At 37.6% G+C, this 24,799-nt stretch overlaps 1 protein-coding gene across 1 annotated transcript in view; it reads right to left on the bottom strand.

Moving 5' to 3' along the window:
- Window positions 1–294: 294 nt before the first annotated feature.
- The window catches only part of LOC115210999 (arrestin domain-containing protein 3), a 107,140-nt gene continuing 82,635 nt past the window's right edge, over window positions 295–24,799 (bottom strand). Inside the window, exons 6-9 of the mRNA XM_029779836.2 lie at window positions 16,004–16,119; window positions 10,704–10,911; window positions 5,016–5,161; window positions 295–1,249 (exon numbers count right to left, since the gene is read on the bottom strand). Coding sequence (XP_029635696.1) covers window positions 1,187–1,249; window positions 5,016–5,161; window positions 10,704–10,911; window positions 16,004–16,119 — 533 coding nt within the window. The 3' untranslated portion in view covers window positions 295–1,186. The remainder of the gene's footprint in view (window positions 1,250–5,015; window positions 5,162–10,703; window positions 10,912–16,003; window positions 16,120–24,799) is intronic.

Below are 24,799 nucleotides of genomic sequence, written 5' to 3'. Positions count from 1 at the left end.
ATATGTATATATGCGCATATATATATATATGCACATATATATATGCATGCATATATATATATGCACATATATATATGCATGCATATATATATATGCACATATATATATATATATGCATATATATAGAGATAGATATATGTGCATATATATATATATAATGCATATACATATATATATGCATATATATGAACACAACAGTAAGGAATTACAGAAAGACTTCTTGAACAAATAATTAATGATTAGGATTAATTAACTAATGGTATCAAACTGAAATTTTTAATTATAATCTATCTGTTGAAATAAGAACCTAACTATTGTTTTTGTTTTTTTTTTCATCCTAGAAACCTGAGAATCAGTTGAAAAGCTCATCAATTCAGAATTCTGGCCTGAGTACACATGCACTGATTTGTATGTATGTGCAAGATAGACAGATGGTTAGGTAGATTTTAATTAAGAAAAATAGAGGATACAAATATAAATAAAAATGTTTACACTTGAATGATGAATATGATGAACTTTTAACTTTACAATTAACAAAATTACTAATAATAATAATAATAATAATAATAACAAGACATGAAATATTGATACATTTGTTAATAAGTCGAATGCAACAACTTTTAAAAGCATCAATTCAAAAATATAAAGCATCAGATAAACTGATGAGTGAACAATTGTTGTATTTTAATGGAGAGCTTAACTTAGAAATATAAGTGATTTTCATTCTCTTGAATAGAATATAGCAGGGCTTTTTTTGATATCAATTATTGTCTCTTGAAAATGAAAATATATTAAAAATAAAATTAAATTAAAAAAAAAGAATGTATAAGTTTATATCATCAGTTAATAAATCTGTTTGTTCAACAGTTAAAATTCTCTGTTGTGATAGTGATGAATATATGTCAGTTCAATTAGCTTTAAGTAGAGGGGTGGTGGTGGTGGTAGAGAGGAAGGGATAAAGGAAAGCTGCATATATATATATATATATATACGTATATATATATATATAAACATACACTTTGATTACTCTTCTTGGTCAGCATAGCTTGTAGACAGATTGACCAGCAACAGCCAACAAGTAATGGCTACTCATGTGAGTCAGAGTTAGAATCAAGATGGCAATCTCTTTTTATCTGGCCAGCTCAAACAATAGTGGACTATATGACATAATGTTGCCAGTTCAGCGTCATGAATGTCCGTCTTCCAGAAAACGTACTGTGGTCGATTGAGTTGAGGGATTCGGATCAATCTGAAAGACAAATTGGATAACACTGAAGACAAAAACAAATAAACTAAAACAGAAAACAAAATTGGTTAGGCCCGGGCATGGTTGTAGCTTTGGGTTCAGTTCCACTGTGTGGCTCCAGGCTAACAAATGCCTTGTGAATGAATTTGGAAAAGCCAAGGAAAATCAGTCATAAAAAACAACCATGCTGGTGACATGTAAAAGGCACCTGTGCTGGTGACACTTGACTGGGCTCCAGTACACCCTGTGGAGTGGGTTAGTGTTAGGAAGGGTATCCAGCCATAGAAACCAAGCCAAAACAAGCTGAAGCCTGGTGCAGCTCTCTGGCTTGCAAGTTCCAGTCAAACCATCTAACCCATGCCAGCATGGAAAATAGATGTTAACTGATGATGATGAAACTATAGCAACACATCATATGTGCCTTCATTCTCCACTACTGCTTGGCAACTGGTGCTGGTTTGTTTACATCACAGTAACTTAGCAGTTCAGCAAAAGACTTAAAATAAGTACTGGGGGTGATTTGTTCAACTAAATCCAAGCAGGGCTGTAGTCCAATGACTGAAACAAGTTAAGGATAGATCCTGAAAAGAAGATACAATTTTGTTTTACACATTTTATCAATCTCATGTTGCTGCAATTTTCAGCAGAGATTAATGCTGACCTGATACAAATGCATGATCGTTAAATGATAATAGTATAGAAACACTGGTTCAAACCACACTAAGCAATAGATATAGCAGTGTTGTCTTGAGAAATGGACAACCGTTCCACTTACAGTTATGGTGACAGGCATTTTGGTAAGATATCCATCTGTAAAATTCTGGAGGTAGTTGTGAAGGAAAATCAATTGCAGTGTCTAACGGTTACTTTATATTATCAATCCCATCATGATGAGAAACAAAATTAGGGCCAGCAGAAATGGGACTCAGATCAAAAAGAGACATAACTAAATACCGTAAAGCATTTAGTGTGGTATTCTTTCTACCATATAACTGGTTGAGTCAAAATAACAACAATGATAATGATAACAATGGTTTCAAATTTTGGCACAACGCCAGCAGGTTTGAGGGAGGGATTTAAGTCAATTACATCAACCCCAATACTCAACTGGTACTTATTTTATTGACTCTGAAAGAATAGAAAGCAAAGTTGACTTTGACAGAATTTGAACTCAGAACACAAAGACAGACGAAATGCAGCTAAGCAGTTTGTTCGGTATGCTAACAATTCTGCTTGCTGGCCAACTTAAATGATGATAGTAGTAGTAGTAGTAGTAGTAGTAGTAAAATTGCAACAAAATTTGAAACTACTATTATCTTTAGTAAGATAGTAAGCTGGCAGAGTCATCAGCTCATCAAACAAAATGCTTAGTGGCATTTTTTCTAGCTCTTTATGTTCTGAGTTCAAATTTCATCAGGGTCAACTTCAACCTTTCATCATTTCAAGTCAATAAAATAAAATATCAGTAATTGACCATCCACCTCTCTCTAAAATTGCTGGCCTTGTGTAAAAATTTGAAACCTTCATTATCATTATTATTATTATTATATACTTCAAGGCATTTCATCCAATGCTCCAGTGAATCTATCTGTCAATCCGTGAAATGTTACAAGTAGAAATGTTTTGAAATAAAACATGAACTAGATGAAGCAGGTACTGAAACAAGAGCTTAATTCAAAAAGTTAAACCAAAGTAAAACAACACCACAGCAAGATCCCTAATAATATAGATGGGACTACTACAAAAAGTTTTAGTTGGAAATTAGAAAATAATTAAAATAAAACCAGCAGAACACTTATGACTTGATAGAATACACAAACTAAAATCAGCAATCCACAGATTGTATGTATTAAAAAAATGGAACACAAGTGGCAGGGTCCAAGAATAGATAAAGACAGCTGTTCTTGGATTAAAGCCTTTGGCATTCACATTATTCTATCAAAGTTATGCTCATTCATTCACATCGTTTTGAATGAGCCATTTTGTACTTTGAGATTTTGATGAGGTAACTGTTAAATTATAGAATGATATTGTAGGGTTAGTGCGAGAGGCCAGACCTGGCCAGTTTGAACAAAAAAGAGGTAGAACATTTTGACCAGATATGGCTGGTTTAAATGCTTAAGGGTCAAACTTCTGTAAATGATGAGATAAAAGATTAAACAAACAAATCTTGGGATTTCAACTAAGAATGGAAAGGGACATAACTATAAACTGCAACAACAACCTGCAAAACACAAAAAATAAGTTTTATAAAATTTGGGCAGAGGAGTGTACTCCAGGTAAATTTACCTTAGTATATGACTGGTACTTATTTTATTCACCCCAGAGAGATGAGAGTGCAAAAGTCAATGCCAGTAAGGTTTGAACTTAAAATATAAAGAAACCATAACTAAAAACATTGCATTTAGTCTGACCCTATTATTTTACTAATAGTTCCTAATTAAGATTTCTTATGAATGAAGCTGCTAAACTATAAGAGGTAAAATATAATTGATTTAATATTGATTAATTTAATTAACAGCATGTTCCTGGCTCTCTTTCAGTTAATTCCCCTTCTATGGTGCGTTCATTATATCTGAGTTTCATGGAAATGCTAAAGTGTTTAATTAGATGAGATGAGACATTTTGAATATCACTGAGTTTACTGAATTTTGTGGGACTAAAACAACGTAAACAATCCCTGGCTAATATCAATGCTGTCTGACACAACTGGAAGGAGCAAAACTGTCACAAGACACTGAAACAACTTTGATCTGCAGTTGAGAGCTGATGAAGGGAATGCCCTGCACTGCAAGCTGGATATAAAACCATATATATATATATATATATATGAAAGAAGGTTTGAAAATGCAATTTTAAAGATGTTTATTGATTTGACCGGTTTCACTTTTTTAGAAATGGGGGTCTACTAGAATAAAATAATAATCAAAAGGGTCCATAGGTAAAAAATGGTTGAAAACCCCTGGGCTAGAGTAACAAAACACTCTACTCCACTGAACTTTACACTGAATGAGATCAACTGGACAGACCTATCACCAGTTTCCACGGATTCCAGATTTTACCTTTATTTTTATTTTTAGACCCTCACTCAAAGTGAAACAATATTTCATTCTCAATAATAGAAGTTTTTGCTTTCTCTTTTCATGAAGCTGTTGTTAAAATGTTGTTAGCTCAGTGAACCAGTTAAAACTTCAGCAGCTCTTTACAGTATTTGTATGTATCTAATATATATCAGTGTCATCATCATTTCAAAACCCAATTTTCCATGCCTGCATGGCTCAAATGAAATTTGAAGAGGCAGATGTTCTTCCTGTCACTGATCCTCACCTGTTTCTGAATAAGGTTAATATGTCCCCTAATCCTTCAAATATGAACATTACAATGGCTGGACATGTTTTCTGGAGAAGAGTGCAAACAAACACCATCACCAGTATAACGGTACCTTCATCTACAATTAGCATGTGATGTCAAGACAAAGCTGCATGAACACACTCACAGATACAGAGAACTTCTTTCAGCTTCCACCTACCTCCATATATACACCTCTGAATGTGCAAACAAGAGAAAAACGTGCTTGATACGGTCTGTAGAGTTTATTCATAAACTTGAAACTGAGTCTTCACTGTCCGTTGTTATACTAGGTCTCTGCTGCTTATAACTGGGAACTCATAGTAACTTCAGCTTTGAATAAATAGGTACCAATACACACGCACACATAAAAGACCATTACATCAAACCAATGAACAAGAGAAAAAGATTTGAAATTTACCTCTGAATAGGCTGGTGGAGGTCTGTAATCGTATACATATGTATACATTGGTGTATAAGTGAGATCTCCCATATTACATGTTAGATCATCATCTTCATCGCGAATATCAACTGCACCGCCAACACTCTCAGCATATGTTGGAGGTTCTGCAAGAAAGAAAGGAAAAATATATAATAATAATAATGAAATTTTTGTATACAGTGCTCAGGTACACCACAACTTGTCACAAGAGCATATAAAGCATATGCAGTAATGTACAAATGTCTGGGAAGTGAACAGTGTATGAGTCAGATACTTGCTTGTGTGTGTATGGAGGGGAGAAAATCAGGTGTAGTGTTGGCGAATCTCAGGAAGCATGGAAGTTTTGAAGGATGCAGTGCTCCGACAACTAACAACTGATGACGGCAGTTTGTTCCATGCTTCAGCAACTCTTAGCAAGAAAAAATGTTCCCGAAAGTCATGGGAGCTGTGCTGTTTTCTGACTTTGTAAACATGTCCATGGGTGTTAGACATATAAATGTAAATAGAATTTATTTACAAAATTTTTTATAACTTAATCAGAAGAAGAAAGATAGTGCCTATGACAGTTTCTGCAGTGTTTCCATGATTAGGGGAAGTTGAAGAGGAAGATGAAAACATGATTTATAGATTGGTGAGATGGCAGAAACGTTAGCACGCCAGGTGAAATGCTTAGTGGTATTTCGTCTGCCGCTACGTTCTGAGTTCAAATTCCGCTGAGGTCGACTTTGTCTTTCATCCTTTCGTGTTCGATAAATTAAGTAGCAGTTGTGCACTGGGGTCGATGTAATCAACTTAATCCCTGTCTGTCCTTGTTTGTCCCCTCTATGTTTAGCCCCTTGTGGGCAATAAATAAATAAAATTATCAATAGGCCAAAAACTTGGTACAGTGAAAACAAGAAGATATGCTGTCCTTTATACCAGCAGTCTCCAAACATTTTTGCACCATGGACCAGTTCCATGCAAGACAATTCTTCCACAGACTGAGAAAATATGAGGAAAACAAAACACAACAAACTGCATAAAATATGATTTAATTATTACATATAACGAGGCAAAACCACTTTGCAGACTGCAACAGAAATAAAATTTGAAAATATATTCTTTCTGTGCAGCCCGGTACCAAATGATCCACAGCCTGGAACAGATCTGCAGCCAGGTGGTTGAGGATCCCTACCTTACACCACTTTTACTGTTCTTAGATTAGGTCATTGGGTGCAGATTGCATGCAGTGACAACAGCAACCTCATTGTTGTTTCCATCACTATGCTAATTCAAATACGAAAGATGACTGGAAATTTTGAATGATGTCAATCTACACCTAGTCAGAGCAGGGCAAACAAACTCTGGCAGAAACCCAAAGTGCTACTGCATACAACTGAGATTTTCAGAGATAAAAGTAGTAGTGCACTCTCTCTCTCTCACTCCTCACACACAAGAGAGAGAGAGAGAGAGAGGAGAGAGAGAGACCATCATCAACATCATCCAAATAGCTTATTTCCCACATCATGGATTTGCCATTCTCTGAAAGACAGCTACATATACACTTTTTCTTTTTACTCTTTTTACTTGTTTCAGTCATTTGACTGTGGCCATGCTGGAGCACCACCTTTAGTCGAGCAAATCGACCCTAGGACTTATTCTTTGTAAGCCTAGTACTTATTCTATCAGTCTATTTTGCCGAACCACTAAGTTATGGGGACGAAAACACACCGCCATCGGTTGTCAAGCGATGTTGGGGCGACAAACACAGACACACATATATATATATATATATATATATATATATATATATATATACATATATATGATAGGCTTCTTTCAGTTTCTGTCTACCAAATCCACTCACAAGGATTTGGTCGGACCGAGGCTATAGTAGAAGACACCTGCCCAAGGTGCCACGCAGTAGGAGTGAACCCGGAACCATGGAGAACAAAAAAAAAAACACTTATGAATCATATCTCAATGTGTTTGTTAATATTTTTGCTTATACGTTGTCATGCTACTTCCCTTCTTCATTCAATTAAATAATCAGCATTGTGAAACTCAAAGGAACAATTCAAGTGGCTTCAGCTACTAACAATATATACATCCATATATTTGTTTTTGTGTTTGTTTTTCTCATGTCAGCATGGGTTATATAAATATGTTACTTTAACAGTGTTTGTTGGATGCCCTTCCTGATACTAACTTTGACCTGTTTTTCTAGCAACAGATTTCTTATTCCATCCAGCACTGAAGACATGAAATACGCAAATGATTTATTAGAGGGGAAGTGCCAACAACAACATTACTCAGATGTTGTGACTTTCATATAATTGAGAACAGATGTAAACAAAGAGAGGCGCGCACACACACACACACACAACACACACACACACACACACACACACAAGTGCAAGCATGGCTGTGTGGTTAAGGTGTTCACTTCCCAATCACATGGTTTCAGGTTCAGTCCCACTGCGCAGTATTTTTGGCAAGTGTTCTTTACTAAGGCCCCAGGCCAACCAAAAGCCTTCTAAATGGATTTGGTAGAAGGGAGAGGCAGATGAACAAACTACAGAAGTTTTCAACAGTAAACAAAACCACACACACACACACACACACGCATGCACATTGCATAACATTTTAAAAAGAAAATTATTCTAATAACTCTAACCTATTAACTGTATTTTGAACATTTACTATAATTCAACTAATTGTTGATTCAAGCAATTGTTTCTTCAATTGATTGCTGTTTCATTTAACTATTTCTAATCAATTGTATTTTCACTCAACTATTTTCAATAATTTGACATCAAACCCTAAAACACTGGGTATTACAAAAGGAACAATGCACACCTTTGGACCCTCTCGGGACACCCAGGCCGATTGATCAGCACAAGTGATACAAGCTGAAAGGAGTTTGAGGCAGATCCATTGGCCCACTGGAATAAATATTGTGAATGGTTGGTCTTGAAAGCTAATCAGAGACTGTCTTTCAGTAGATGTATCTCAACAGGAATAAAATTTTGGTCTTTTTGGCTTCTTTTTTTCTCTTTCTTTTACTGGTTTCAGTCATTTGACTGTGGCCATGCTGGAGCACCGCCTTTAGTCGAGCAAATCGACCCCGGGACTTATTCTTTGTAAGCCCAGTACTTATTCTATCAGTCTTCTTTGCCAAACCGCTAAGTGACAGGGACGTAAACACACCAGCATCGGTTGTCAAGCAATGCTAGGGGGACAAACACAGACACACTAACACATACACACACATACATACATATATATATATATATATATACATATATACGACAGGCTTCTTTCAGTTTCCGTCTACCAAATCCACTCACAAGGCATTGGTCGGCCCGGGGCTATAGCAGAAGACACTTGTCCAAGATGCCACGCAGTGGGACTGAACCCGGAACCATGGCAAGCTACTTACCACACAGCCACTCCTGCGCCTATATTCTTGCATATATTCTTTTTTCAAAAATGTTAATATGACAATACAAAGCTACAAAATTCAGGTGATAACTTGTCTCTTTCTCTCAGTAACAGCTTTTCTTTCAGACATGCTAGCCTCCTCCTATGTTTCAGCTACGCTTTTACTAAACAACACTTAGTTTCACACATGAAATCGAATTTCTAATATCATCATCGTTTTAACATTCGTATTCCATGCATATATGTATCTTTTATCATTTACCTATAACTTGTTTCAGTCATTAGACCAGTGTTTCTCAACATTTTTACCCTTGCGTAACCCTTAAAATAAATTACATGTCTCAAGGAACCCCTGCACAAAAAAAAATTATATACCATATCTTTCTCATATTTTTCATCATCATACTTCACATGGTAAATATCATGATTAATTCTTGATTTTTATCTAATTTTCATCTGTCTTAATAATGAAATTATTGTATACAGTGCTCAGGTGCACCACAACTTGTCAAAAGTACGTATAAAGTACATGCAGTAATGTAGAAATGTCTAGAAAGCGAACAATGTATGAGTCAGATACATGCTTGTGTGTGTATGGAGGGGAGAAAATCAAGTGTAGTGTTGGTGAATCTCAGGAAGCATGGAAGTTTTGAAGGATGCAGTGCTCCGACAACTAACAACCGATGCCGGCAGTTTGTTCCATGCTTCAGCAACTCTCAGCGTGAAAAAATGTTTCCTGAAGTCATGGGAGCTGTGCTGTTTTCTTACTTTGTAAATATGTCCATGGGTGTTAGATGGGTGGAGTTTGAAGAGGTGCTCAGAGTTATTGTTTGTGTGATGGTTGATAATTTTATGGGTGTCTGCCAAGTCAGCTTCCAGACGTCGGAGTTTCAATGTGTCCATGCCAGGGAAGTAAGGCGTTCAGGATATGGCAAATGCCTGATGGAGGGTATTCTTTTGGTTGCATGTCGCTGAACAGCTTCCAGACGATTGATGTCCTGGGCAAGATAGGGGTTCCAGACCGGTGATGCAAATTCCAGGTGAGGTCTTACCATAGCTATATAAAGCCGCAGATAGATAGCCGGAGAGCGGCTCACAAAGGATTTGGTGAGTGATGCCAAGACACCCTCAGCCTTCTTGACAATTTTAGCGATGTGTTTTGTCCAACGCAAATCACTGTCTTGCCCGCTTATGTTCTGGTGTTCGCTGAATTTTCTCTGGAGAACATTTTTTCTTTGTAGTTAGATCATATGTGATCTTCTTCTAGCGTATGGTTATCCACCTAGTGGTTTCCCTAAATATACACATGTATTGAAATTTTCTCTGATTTTTCAGATTTTTTATACACTAGGCTACTGGTTCGAAATTGATATTGATTAAATTAATAGTCAATTTATCTCCCTTATTATTTAAACATATATATATATATTTCTGTCACCGACCAGGCTATCAGATATTGCTACACGTCGCTGGTCACAATGCGCTTCACATTGTTTTAGCCTTCAAATGATGCCACCCCACTGGCTAAGCGAGCAGGCCTACAGAAGAAAGAGTGAGAGAAAGTTGTGGCGAAAGAGTACAGCAGGGATCGCCACCATCCCCTGCCACAGCCACGTGGAGCTTTAGGTGTTTTCGCTCAATAAACACTCACAACGCCCAGTCTGGGAATCGAAACCGCGATCCTACAACCGCGAGTCCGCTGCCCTAACCACTGGGCCATTGCGCCTCCACATATATATATATATATATATATATACACATATATATAAATCATCATTTAATATCCATCAACCATGTTGGTATGGGTTTGATGGTTTGACCACAGCTGGCAAGCTGAAGGGGCTGCACTAGACTCCAGTCTGATTTGGCATGGTCTCTACAGCTGGATGCCCTTTCTAACACCAACCACTTTACAGAGTGTGCTGGATGCTTTTACGTGGCACCACACGGGCACTTTTACCATAAGTACTTTGTAAGTGTTTGCGCCTCTTAACAGAAAGGAAGGATATATACATAACCTCCCTTTCTGTTAGGATAGTCTGAACCCAAAATCACATGGCTGAAACCCAAATTCTTAAATACAGTGTCATGCATGCACCTGTCTACCCACACACTTCAGCAAAGCATGCAGATCATTTAAGTGAAAATTAAGTTAATACCAGGAAATATTTTACACTTCGAATAAAAATTTACAATAGGTGTAGCAACCAATTTATTAGCAATACTCCCAACTGACCAACTTACCTTCGAATGGAGGTGGTGGGGTAACAGTTTCTCTGTAAGGTGGCGGTAAAGGTAACAGGTTTAGGCTACATGTTTGTGGTTGGAGTGGTCGGCAGTATCGAGGTTCGGAAGAGTAGTGATAAGGACGTGCTCTTCGATAAGGAACAGTACCTATCACTACAGGTAGCTGTAGTGTCAGATTGTATGATCCTGGGATGTGTAATGCAACCTGAAAATAGGAAGATAAAAAAGAAAAGAAACTTTATATATTATTTGACTTAGATCTCATTCATATTAGTCTGCATAGATTCAGTTTTGACAATAAATGCTTTAACATTCAAACTAGCTGAACTTGGTCTCTCAGTATGTTACTTTTGATAGGAGCCAGCTCTATTAAATCCACATAAATCAACCTTTTATTTTATTTATTTGTGTGGTAAGAAGCTTGCTTCCCCACCACATGGTTCAAGGTTCAAACAAAATAAGTGCTGGGGTCAATTTAAAAAATAAATGCACCCTTTTAAAGCCTAGCCAGGTTCATGGGCCCGCACAAGGTGGTTTCCCCAATGTGGCCACAGTCAAATGACTGAAACAAGTAAGAGCAGATATTTAACACTGATACTCATTTGGTAGAAAACTTCAGTCAGATGAAGAAATCATTTTTTTAATGTCATTGCTGCTACACACAAAAATATTAAAAAACGCCTTTTAAATGAACCAGCTGGTAAGGAGAAAACAAAGGACCTAGTTTTGAAGAAATGTTTTTCAATTCCTTAAAAATTCTTCAGGACAGTGTTTCTCAACTAATTTTTTAGCTATGGACCCCTTTGATTCCTATTTTATTCAGATGGATCCTTCTAGCCATTCCATGTTTTAAAAAGACCTTATTATATTTTTAAAATTAAATATTATTACAAATTACTTTTCAAAAATTGTTAAAATATTTTGCATGTTGTAGAAATATAACCAATCTATTTGCACATATATTTTAACAACAAAACTCTTATATAGACCCCTAAGGGCCATATGGATCCCAGTTGAAAACCACTGCTTTAGGACAACAAATGGTTTGCGCAAGTATGCTGCCAGACATAAATCGTCTGTAAGAATTTTGTCATACCATTTTTAAAAAATGTGAAAATTTTATTCTTAATATATATTTCGGTTTTGGATTTGGTTTGCAAGATTCTTTATGTGAGTTCACATGTTGAAGCATATTCTGTCGTGTCTGGGGAGAGTCATTTTCTTTTTGTGCATTATAATTTAACACAAGACTCTTGAAAAGGTTGCAAGATGTAACGAAAATTTTAGGAAAATAAAAATAAATTAGTGGAAATTTTGCCAGTGAGTGTGTTAAATTTTAAAATATTAATTTTCACAATATGATGTTTAAAAGCAAGAATTTTGCAACCATATTCAACCCTTTCATTACTGTATTTCTTTTGAGATGCTCTGTGTTTCTTCCAATTAATTTTAAATATAACAAAGAATTTAATAAAATAACTTAGTTATCATTAAGCTAGTGTTAGGAACCTAAATTGTGATTAAGGTTTGGTGGAAGATTTTAATTCAGAACTTATGAAAACAAGGCATTTGTACTACAGAGCCAGAGGCGGTTTCAGCCGGGTTGTTATCAAAAGGGTTAAAAAACATTTTGTGATACTTTCATCTAGCCATTTGTTGTCCTAAAGCAGTGGTTTTCAACTGGGATCCATATGGCCCTTAGGGGTCTATATAAGAGTTTTGTTGTTAAAATATATGTGCAAATAGATTGGTTATATTTCTACAACATGCAAAACCCATTTGTAACCTTCAGAAATACACTACCTTTGTTTCAATTAATTTTGAAAAGAGTGAAGAATTTAGTAAAATTACTTAGTCGTTATTAAACTGGTGTTTGGAAATTAAATTAATGTGAAATGTTGCTGGCAAGTTTTAATTTAAATCTCTTTAAAACAAGAAGGTTTTATCATAAGACGAAGAACATGCTCATGCAGGTTGGTATCAAAGGGATTTTAAAGAGGTAATATAGGGAATACTAAAGAATTTAGCAATATTCACTTGGCATCACTGATTCCAGAATACATCTGTCAGCTTTAACAAAGCTCATTCATGCAGATGAAACCACTTTAAGCTCCTCCCTAACCAATACGAAGATCAAAACCCAGCTGTGATCAAACAGGGTCTTCTCTAACCTTCTCTACGGCTGTGAGTCCCAGCTTCTCAATAAGACACCAGAGAGAAAAGTGAACATCTTTCAGTAAAGATGCTTGCGTAACATTCACTACATTTCATAGAGACTGTGTCACAACCTCATCATTGTCATCATCGCTTTCCATGCTGGCATAGGTTGGAAGGTGTGACTGAGGACTGGTGAGCCAGATGGCTGCACCAGGCTCCAATCTGATCTGGCAGAATTTCTACAGCTGGATGCCCTTCCTAACACCAACCACTCTGAGAGTATAGTGGGTGCTTTTACATGCCACCGGCACGAGGGCCAGTCAGGCAGTACTGGCGATGGCCACACTCAAATGGTCTTTTTTGTGTGCCACCTGCACAGGAGCCAGTCCAGCGGCACTGGCAATGACCTCACTTGAATGTTGTTTTTCACGTGCCACCAGCACAAGTGCCAGTAAGGTGATGCTGGTAATGATCACGCTTGAATGGTGCTTTCTATGTTCCTCCAGCATGAGAGCCAGTCAGTGGCCCTGGCAACAATCACGCTTGGATGTTACTTTTAACATTCCACTGGCACAGGTGCCAGTCATGCGGTGCTGTCATTGGCCACATCAGCAAATTTGATTTTGAATGTGATTTCACTTGCCTCAACAAGTCTTTGCAAACAACACATAAGTAGGCTGGTTATACTGCTGGCATAGGCCACGGGTTATGGTCTCACTTTGCTTGCCAAGTCTTCTCAAGCACAGCATATTTCCAAAGGTTTCAGTCACTAGTCATTGCTTCGGTGAGGCCTAATGTTCAAAGGTTGTGCTTCACCACCTCATCCCAGGTCTTCCTGGGTCTACCTCTTCCACAGGTTCCCTCAACTGCTAGGGTGTGACACTTTTTCACACAGCTGTCCTCATCCATTTGCACCACATGTCCATACCAGTGCAGTCATACCAAAATTTAGGTTCTCATGTTATGTCAGTTGGTAGCCAGCAGAGGATAAAGTGGCTTGGATATGTGACCAGGATGGATACTCCTATCTTCCACACCAGTGTCTGCAGTGGTCTCTGCAGGATCCCAAGAAGAAAGAGTGTCCAGGAAGAAATGGCTGGCAGTAGTGAAACAAGATCTCATGTGACGACAAGAGCTAGAACAAGGCTTGGGACCTGGCATTTGGCAAAGATGACTGGAAAGCTCAGGTAGCCTGATGTTCTTTGAACAGGAGGGCCAAGTTTACTAACAAACTAACTATTTACACACAGACATTTACATGCAACCAAGACAACTCATATTAAATGTGCCCTGCCTCCATGAATGGATATTTCAAAACCATAGTCTTAACAGAAACATGACAAACAGGTTTTCTTCAACAATACAAAGACCGAATCACTGCTCATATCAAGCAAACAGTATTTATACTTCACGGTTTCTAGACTTGGATGAGTGTTGTATACAATAATTTCATTAGTAAAGCTAAAACATTTAAACGTTGTGGTATCGAACATTTGATACAATTTCTGTGGACCTCTCTTGGCAACCCTACATACACAGCACATCTAAAACTTGTGTCCCAAAAACTAGTGCTTCTTTTCAGGGCCAGAAATTACTTCACTCTCGATTACTTGCTGACTATCAACAAAACCCAGGATCCACAATGGAAAAACATTCAAGACTACATTCGAAAGAAAGTCAACAGACCAGTTGATAAAGGCTTACTCACCAACACATTAAAATCTGGCCCATAAATATATTGACCCCTCACTCTGCCAATTCTATGCACTATAACAACCTCTACTCCGTTGAACTAGTTGTCCGTATATCATCTCTACCCAAGCCCACCCAATGCTCTTCTTATCCTTTTCTCTCACCAACAAGCTCCTGCACTAATAACTATACACAATCCTTTCACTACAAAATGTCAGTCCTCTGAAATTACCATTCTCATCCATGTTCCATCCTATTTCATTATGTCCGTCTTAGTAAGGATGGAGGTATTGTTTTCAGTCGCGTTTGTTTGTCTGTGGACAAGATATCTCAAGAACTGCTTGATGGATTTGGGTGAAACTTTCAAAACTGCTTGGACTTGTGACTGGCATGAACTGATTAGATTTTGGGATCAATCTGGTACCGGCCAAGAAGTCTGGATTATTTTTTTCTGTTTTCTACTTAATTTTTAAGAGCAATCGGGTTCATTTTTAGTATTCTCGTTTGTGAGAGCAGTCGAGTTTATTTCTGATATTCTCATTTTAAAAATCATCTCCGGATACTCTTTGAGAGGACGTTGGTGACGCCTTGGGGGAGGTTTGCGCTCCCTGAGTGCTCCTTTTATTTATGTATTTATTCATTTACACATTCATTTATTTATTCTTTTATACTTTTACTTGTTCCACTCATTTGATTGTGGTCATGCTGGAGCATTCTTTTTAGTCAAATGATTTGATCCCAGTACTTATTTTTTGTTATGCCTCGTACTTATTCCATCAAGCGGTGATGGGGGGACAAACACAGACTCAAATACACACATACACACACACAATATATATATATATATATATATATATATATATATATATATATATATGACAGGCTTCTTTCAGTTTCTGTCTATCAAATCCACTCACAAAGGTTTGGTCAGCCCAAGGTTATAATAGAAGACACTAGCCCAAGTGGGACTGAACCCAGAACCATGTGGCTGGAAAGCAAGCTTCTTACCCCACAGCCACGCCCGTGCCTATTTATTCATTTTGAAGACATTGACTTCCAAATGATTAGGATGGACATTGATCTTGCCAGTATTGGGGAGCCAGAGAAAATCATGGGCACACACAGTTTCATTTGGCTTCTTATGCCATTAAAGAAAAATCATTAAAATCAACCCCTCTTGAGAAAGTTCAAAGACTCTAACATATTAATTTCAAATTTTGGCACAAGGCCAGTAATTTTGGAGGAGGTGTGAATCAATTACATCAACCCCAGTATTCAACTGGTACTTATTTATTGACCCTGAAAGGATGAAAAGCAAAGCGGCTGAAGTTGAACTCAGAATGTAAAGATTGATGAAATGCTGCTAAGCGTTTTGCCTGATGTGATAATGGTTTTGCCATATTCAGATAAAAATTGTCACTGGAAAGGCTGAAGACAGAAAACGATACCTTAACAAAATAATCCACCTTCATAACACAACAATTCATTATGGAAGGAGAGACTGCTGGAATTTTGAGAAGCTGAGATTCCCACATGCCACCACTGCCAGGGGAAACAGGTAAACCTGAAAAAGATGCAAGGAAACAGACACATCATTAATACATCAAGCAAATAAAAGCAATAACATTATCAATCAATATCCAATTTGTTTCATCTTTTACCTTTTACTCGAATCAATGGACTGTGATCATGCAGCAGCATGGCCTTGACAGGTTTAGTTGAAGAAGTCAAGCCCATTACTTTTCTTTATTTCTGTTCCTTATTCTATCAGTTCCCTTATACAAAACCACTAAGTTACGATGTAGACAAACAGACAATATAATATATGTATATTATTATATATATATATATATATTATATTATTATATATACATTATACGTGCCACCTTTTTACAGGTGGCACATAAAAAGCACTCACTACACTCACGGAGTGGTTGGCGTTAGAAAGGGCATCCAGCTGTAGAAACATTGCCACATAAGACTGGAGCCTGGTGCAGCCTTCTGGCTTCCCAGATCCCCAGTCGAACCGTCCAACCCATGCTAGCATGGAGAACGGACGTTAAACGATGATGATGATGATGATGACATATATATTATATTTATATTATTATATATATATATCTGTCCCTCATCCCAGAGTCTCACAGGCCCACACCTCCCACACCCTCAGAGTTGGCACACTAAAAGGTAGGTCTGGTGAGATTGTTGAGATGCTTGAACGGAGATGTGTAAATTTGTGCTGCATCCAAGAAGTAAGGTGGAGAGGAGGTTTTGCTAGGTTCCTCACAGGCAAAGAACACAGGTACAAGATTTTCTGGGCAGAGAACACTGACAGGGTCAGGGGCGTGGGTATACTTCTTGCGGAGAAATGGGTTGATAAGGTAATCAACGTAGTCAGAGTATGTGACAGAGTACTTAAGATTAGATTAGTACTTCACCATAGGTTAGCTACCTTTATATCAGCCTATGCCCCTCAACCGGGGCAGCCGGATGGGCAGAAAGACTGATTTTATGACACCCTATTGCAGATTACCTTGTTGACGAATGACAGGGACCTTCTCTTTGTGGCTGGTGATTTCCATGGACATGTTGGACAACATGCAGGGGCTTCCATGGTGTACATGGAGGCTATGGTTTTGGTTCCCGCAATGAGGAGGGAACCAGACTGCTGGAGTTCTGTGGTGCAAAAGATCTTATGGTTTGCAATACCAACTTCAGGAAACCTGCCTGTCACCTAGTCACCTACCATTCTGGCAGTCACACTAGCCAAATTGACTACATCCTCGCCAGAAAAAGGGAAAGAAGAATGCTTATAAATGCCAAAACTTTCCCAGGTGAAGAATGTAACCCTCAATATAGAGTAGTAGTTAGCGACTTTGGGATCAGGACTAAATCGATGCCCAGAAGAAGACCAGCTTGGAGGAGAAGAGTCTGGAAGCTTCAAGATCAGGCAAATGGACAGAGATTTGGAGACATATTATTCGAAGCCTTTGACGAAATAGAAGGGGATATAGCATCACATAATGTAGAAGACAACTGGAAGTTTCTACGGGACAACCTGCTGAGAGCCACTGACCAGATCTGTCGATGGTGCAAAGTCCCCTCTCGACCCAAAGTAACATGGTCATGGAACAATGTGGTTGACAGGGCTATTAGACAAAAGAAACAGGCTTGGAAGGACTGGAAGAATGGAGGTAGCAGGGAATTGTATCAGACTGCCAGAAGGGAAGCTAAGAGACAGGTTTATTTAGCCAGAGGGGAAGCATATAAGAAAAAATTTGCCAGTGTTCTGTGCCATGAGGACCAAAGACTTGAAGTATTTCGAGTTGCATATATGATGATGATGACTATTATATTCTTTTGTTTGTTTCAGTCATTTGACTGTGGCCATGTTGGAGTACAGCCTTTAGTCGAACAAATTGACCCCAGGACTTATTCTTTGTGAGCCTAGTACTTATTCTATCAAGCTCTTTTGCCAAACTGCTAAGTTACGTAAACACACCAACATCAGTTGTCAAGCGATGGTGGGGAGAGATGCACAGACACATAAACATATACATATATACATACATACATATATATATATATATATATATATATATATATAGTTAATCAAAACATGAAAACACAAAGAGAAAACACAACAATGCAAGAATGTGGAACAAGTATAGTGTTACTGGACGCTCAGGAAAGGAAAGAAAGAAGGAGGATTTAATGTTTCGAGTGGAGCTCTTCGTCAGAAACAATATAACTTGTCTTGAAAGGCACAACAATGCAGAGTGGACTATAATGGCTTTATAATTTAATTATCCACGCTCTGATATAAGGCAGCATTTAGGAAATATTATCTGGCATCCGATTGTTTTGCCATTCAAGACATGTTATATTTTACAAACAATACACAACGCTTCAACCGCTAAGTTATGGGGACGTAAACACACCAGCATCGGTTGTCAAGCAATGCTAGGGGGACAAACACAGACACACAAACACATACATATATATATATATATATATAATATATATATATATATACGACAGGCTTCTTTCAGTTTCTGTCTACCAAATCCACTCACAAAGCATTGGTCGGCCCGGGGCTATAGCAGAAGACACTTGCCCAAGATGCCACGCAGTGGGACTGAACCCGGAACCATGTGGTTGGTTAGCAAGCTACTTACCACACAGCTACTCCTGCGCCTATATATATATATATATATATATATATATAAAACTCCTGCGCCTATATATATATATATATATATAAAACACACACACACACTACAAATATTTTGCTATCTATTCACAAAAGGATTTTTGTTGTGCCGTTTATAAAGAAAACAATGATTCATGATGACAGACTAACACAGATCTGAGCTGTTGCTGCTGCCATGGCTAAGTCATAGGTTTCTACGTAGAAACAGTGATCCATGACACAACAGACAATTGACTACAGAAACGGATATTGTTCTGGAAAAGAAATTTCATGATGTCATATTTTAATGGCCTTACTGAAACACAGATTCCGAAGATAAGATTGAGCTTTTTTTTTGGATTATTTTTATTCTTGTATATTCACTGTTCCTTTGTAAAAGGATTGGTGCTGCATGGTTTTTAAAAAGAAACTGGTGATTTCTTTTAAACAAACATAAATGCCTATTCCCCCCCTCCGTACCTACCACACATTTCCATAAAGTCTTTCTGGATTCTCTCCCTTCGCTGCTGAGCCATACAGGGACAGGTTCTTAATGCTCCCATTTTGACAGCATGATTTTATCTTTCTCTCTTCTCACTATCTTCACTTCATATCCCCTTCTTCCTCCCCCATCTCATTACTCTCCTACAGGTCTTTTTTCTCTCTTTACAATTCTAACATGTCCATATATATCTTTCTCTTTCCATCCTACCTCTCTTAACTAACTCTTTTCTATCTCCACCATCGCCTCTCTTATTTCTCTCTCTCTCTCTCTCTCTCTCTCTCTCTCCTAATCTATCTATCCATCAATGTATCTATCTATATATATACACATATATCTTATTCTGACTTTACCTCATCATTTCATCTGTCTTACTCCCAAATGCCCACTCTCACACTCCATTCTTTCTGTCTCTCTTCCAGATTCTCCTTTTCCCATCTATCAAGACGTCTGATGGTTTCTATAACCTTTTATCACATTCCTTCTCATCTTGCTTCCAGATAACACAGTGTACTTAAAGCTGTAATTTTAGCATTGTACACTGTGACTGAAGATCCACAAGGAAAAGACATGAACTCCACAAGCCACAGCAAAAACAACCTGCTTAAGAGAGCTGTAACTCTGAATAAAACTAACACAACATGGAAGGGACAGTTTAGTCCTGATAAAGAAACTGTCTAGAAGTGGCGGCAAGATAAAACACACCCAATTCAAGTTGTAAAGTGGTTGGTGATAGGAGAGGCATCCAGCCTGTAAAATAATAAATAATCCAGTATATTGACAAAGCTGTATACACAGGACTAGCATTTACTCTGTTAGTGTTGTATACAGTAGTGAGGTGGACAGGAGGAACATCTGAATAAGTGCAACTACCTCTTGACCATCATCAAATAATCACACACCTCACTTCAGGTACAAAAAAACACACCTTGCCTATCAATCCATCCAACTTCAGAAATTCAGAATCATATTTGTCAATACTGACACAATGAAAGGTAGAACTGGTGAGATTAGAGTGATACCAGGGTGAAGGAATGTAGGTGTGGAGGAAAGTGGGTGCAAAGGTGTAATGGAGAAGAGTCTCAGCCAGAATCCTATCAGGTGAAGAAAACAGGTATAACTTCTTTTATGGGTAGGTAACAATGTTGGCTTAAGTGAAATAGGTATACAAGAGACAGAGAAATAGACAAATAACAAAGGATTTATGAAGCCTTATTGTGAACCACTTTGATAAATGATACTAACATCATTTTCTTTATAGGTGATTTCAATGGAAATGTTGGGTAGCATGGTGCCAGCTACTCTGGAGTACATGGTGGCTATGTATACAGTTCTCAGAATGAAAAGGGATCAAGACTGTTAACCCTTTTGATACCAACCTGGCTGAAACCACCTCTGGCTCTGTAGTACAAATGTCTTGTTTTTATAAGTTTTGAATTTAAGTCTTCCACCAAACCTTAGTCACAATTTATGATGTTCCTAATACAAGCTTAATGATAACTAAGTTATTGAACTAAATTCTTTGTTATATTTAAAATTAATTGGAAGAAACACAGAGCATCTCAACAGAAATATGGTAACAAAAAGGTTGAAGTTCTGTGATGCAAATAAAACAAACATCTACAAAACAACTTAGAAAATCAACCAGTCAGCTGCTTTCCTTCCAATCAGGCAGACATACAACCTAGACAGACTCATCAAAAGAAACAGGACAGGCACAACATAGGTACTGACTAGTGACTTTGGAATAAGAATCAGATAAACTGAGAGACAAAAGACATGCTGGAGAGAGACGGTAGAGAAAGGGAAACATCCTTCTGCTACAAATTATATGTTCAGAGCTTCTCTACATAGGTGCAGAAGTCGCTGTGCGGTAAGTAACTTGCTTACCAACCACATGGTTCCGGGTTCATTCCCACTGCGTGGCATGTTGGGCAAGTGTCTTCTACTATAGCCTTGGGCCGACCAAAGCCTTGTGAGTGGATTTGGTAGACAGAAACTGAAAGAAGCCCGTTGTCTATATATATATATATATATATATATATATATATATATATATATATATATATATACGTACGTGTGTATATATGTTTGTGTGTCTGTGTTTGTCCCCCAATGGTTGTGTGTTTACGTCCCCCGTAACTTAGCGGTTCGGCAAAAGAGACCGATAAAATAAGTACTAGGCTTCCAAAGAATAAGTCCTGGGGTCAATTTGCTTGACTAAAGGTGGTGCTCCAGCATGGCCACAGTCAAATGACTAAAACAAGTAAAAGAGTAAATAAAAGAGTAAAAGAGTATATGTTTGACATAAAGGAATTAGAAATTTATAATCTATGACACAGAAGATAACTGGGAGTTTCTTACAGTACAACTTGCTGAAAGTAAGTTCTGTGATCAGAGCCTGATGTAAGGTAACACGGTGGTAGATCAATGCTATCAACAGAGTCATAAAAGCTAACAGACAGGTATGGAAAAACTGGAAGAATGTGGATAGCAAAGAACTATATCATGTAACTAAGGGAGGAACTAGATAATAAATGCACATAACTTGAAGAGAAGTAGAAAATAGAAAGTTTGCCAGAGTTCTGTTGTGAGAAGATCAGAATCATGAGTTGTTCTGTATGTCAGAATATATTAAGATGTCATTAGGGAAAAGTATATTCAAGATAATAGCAGCTCACTTACTCTGACTAATGTTGAGAAGAAAGAAGCTTGGAAATGTTATAATGAGATGGTGCTGAATTTGGAATATGTGGGAGAAAGAGGAACTACACCAAGTCTACCCAATAGAGGGGCCAGCTATTGGACAGGTACAAGAGCAAAATGGCTGTTGAAGATATGAGGAGGTCCAACAGGTATAGTCACTAAAATACTGAAAATCTCTCTCTATATAAAGCTGAAGTTGTCTGTGTATGGCAGGTTTGGTAGCCTTCGACTGACACTATCTCTTCGAGACCCTGCAGCGCAAGTTGACCAAAATTGAGAGTATGATAGAAGAAGGCTTGCTCTTCCTTCCGTAGAAGAAAAAATTCAAATCGGACCATGTTAACACCAAAAATTATTTACATCAAAAAGGTGCTTTTTTTTTCTATGAAAATTCCTGTTTTTTACGATTTTCTGGCTGCTGCGTCGCCATCTTTCAGTGTATTTCAACCAGAAAAATGTTCACTTAAGGAGTATAACAAGCTACATAATGCAAAATTTTTACTTTTCAAAAATTCCAATTCTAAAGGGCCGAAACAAACCTGAGCAATGCTGAGCGATACTGCTAGTGTATGATAAAGAAGAGCACCAGCTAGTCACTCACATAATCAACCCGGTAAACACAGAAGTATTCATACCCAGTGACTACTGTATCAAAATAATCATCAACTGCTGCAAGGACAAAGGAGATGCTTTGAAAAGAGACAATTATTGAGGAATTAAAATGATGGATCAAGTTATGAAAGTAACAGAAAAAGTCTAGACTTTCTTGATTATGGAAAGAAGCCTCTTTAACCCATCCTCGGTTCTATGAGAAACAAACTTCCTGTTTAAAGTAGGTTAAATTAAAACCCTCCTTTGAAATTTCATGTAAATTTATATTCCAAGCAGCAGCTTAAAAATGACCAAAATATATGACTGAATTTTTCATTATCTTGAAAACTAATTCAAACAAAGGCAGCAAATTCCAACAGAAGTTTGTTAACAAAAGGGTTAAAGAGATTTGGTTCAGATTGCACTCTTTATAATGAGATATCACAAAATATTTTTTTGTAACTGAGTAAGCCTCTCTACCTAACATTTGTTGATTTGGAGAAGACTTTGGCAGCGTACCACAATCTATAGTTTAGTGATCTTGGAAAAAAAATTAAGTGTAGATGAATAGTTTGTTGCAAGCCGTGTACAGAGATGCAGTCAACAAAGTGTAAGTTTGCAATAAAACTGAGAAATTTAGGTGTTCCCCAAAGTTCAGTCTTAAGTCCCTTCCAATTTATTATAGTTCAAGCTATAACAGAGGAGTTTATGACTAGCTGTCTGAGGGAACTCCTATATGCTGATGACCTAGTAGTACCTGTGGAAGAGTTAGAGAGTAAATTCCAAATATGGAAACAAAAGCCTAGAATTGAGAAGTTTTTGAATAAATTTGGTGAAGACCAAAGTTTTAATAGGTAGAAAGAAATCAGTACTCAATACCTAGCATCATGGTGAAGGCCTTATTACCACTGTATATTCGAGCTCTCTCTTTACCTAGAAAGCAGAAACAACCTTATGTCAAGCCACCTCCTTTAGTAGCTAAAATCCCCTCACAATATCATAAAGGGACATGGATCCCCAACTGTAGTGAAAGTAACCAATTTAGGAAGTGGGTACTCTGAACAAACCCAACAGCATATGACAAAGCTTTTCTTTGGCCCTTATTGCACAAAGGAAACGTGGATGTCACATGCACAAGCAGAGGCAGCTTCTCTAGGATGAGCCAACAAGGATTTCTTTATGTGGTCACTTAAATTGCTGGAAATAGCAGCCAAATATCCCATAAATCACTCTCTGTGTCTTGTATATTACTAAAAGAAATTGACAGTCAAAATTAGAATACCTTTGATTATCGATCTGCTCAATCAAACAGCAACTCAGATTAAACACTAATAAAGAGTAGAGTGGACACTTTAACCATAGCAGACAACTTCTTTAATGCCAGAGGCATGATAAAATGCATCTAGAGCACGTTGCTATGTGATTAGTAATAAGAAGGACATTCATCTATAAAAACTATACCAAAAACAACATACAAGCAACTAAAATCATTAGTTTTTGTTTTCTCTTGTGTATAATCAGATGACAAACGGTTGCAACAAGTAGTGAGACGCTGTATTGGAACAGACCTAGTCAACCCATGGGAAAAAATAGTTGTAAAACAATGATAGTGCTGCTGCTAATGATGATGATGACAACGATGTCAACAGACCTACTTGTACTCCTTCATCATCAGTGTTAAACATATTATCAGATATCAGTTCTGTCATGTTGACATCCATTAAATATGCATAACAACCATAACATGAGACTCACACGTAAATCTTCATTAATCTCAATGTTAACAGCCTTAAAAGTAATAAAATCTGCCTACTTCAACAGGGTGGAGGCGCATGGCTTAGTAGTTAGGATGTCAGCATCATGATCTTAAGATTGTGGTTTCGATTCCTGGACCGGGCGACACGTGTTCTTGAGCAAAACACTTCATTTCACGTTGCTCCAGTCCACTCAGCTGGCAAAAATGAGTAATGCTGTGATGGACTGGCGTCCCGTCCAGCTGGGGAACACATACGCCATTGAAACCAGGAAACCAGGCCCATGAGCCTGGCTAGGCTTTAAAAGGGTGTATTTATTATTTTTTTTTTTACTTCAACAGGACTCTTTGCTCATGAAGTTGCAAGCATGTCCCTCTCATCTCTCTTTTATCTATTTTATGCATTGGGCTGCAACCATGGCGGGGCACTGCCTGGAAAGGTTTTAGTCAAACAAAACTCCAGTACTACTTTTTTTTAAGTCCAGTACTTTTTCTATTGG

This window comes from Octopus sinensis, linkage group LG4 (assembly GCF_006345805.1).
Source record: "Octopus sinensis linkage group LG4, ASM634580v1, whole genome shotgun sequence".
In the NCBI taxonomy this organism is placed as follows: domain Eukaryota; kingdom Metazoa; phylum Mollusca; class Cephalopoda; order Octopoda; family Octopodidae; genus Octopus; species Octopus sinensis.
This window is presented reverse-complemented; position numbering and strand designations above follow the sequence as displayed.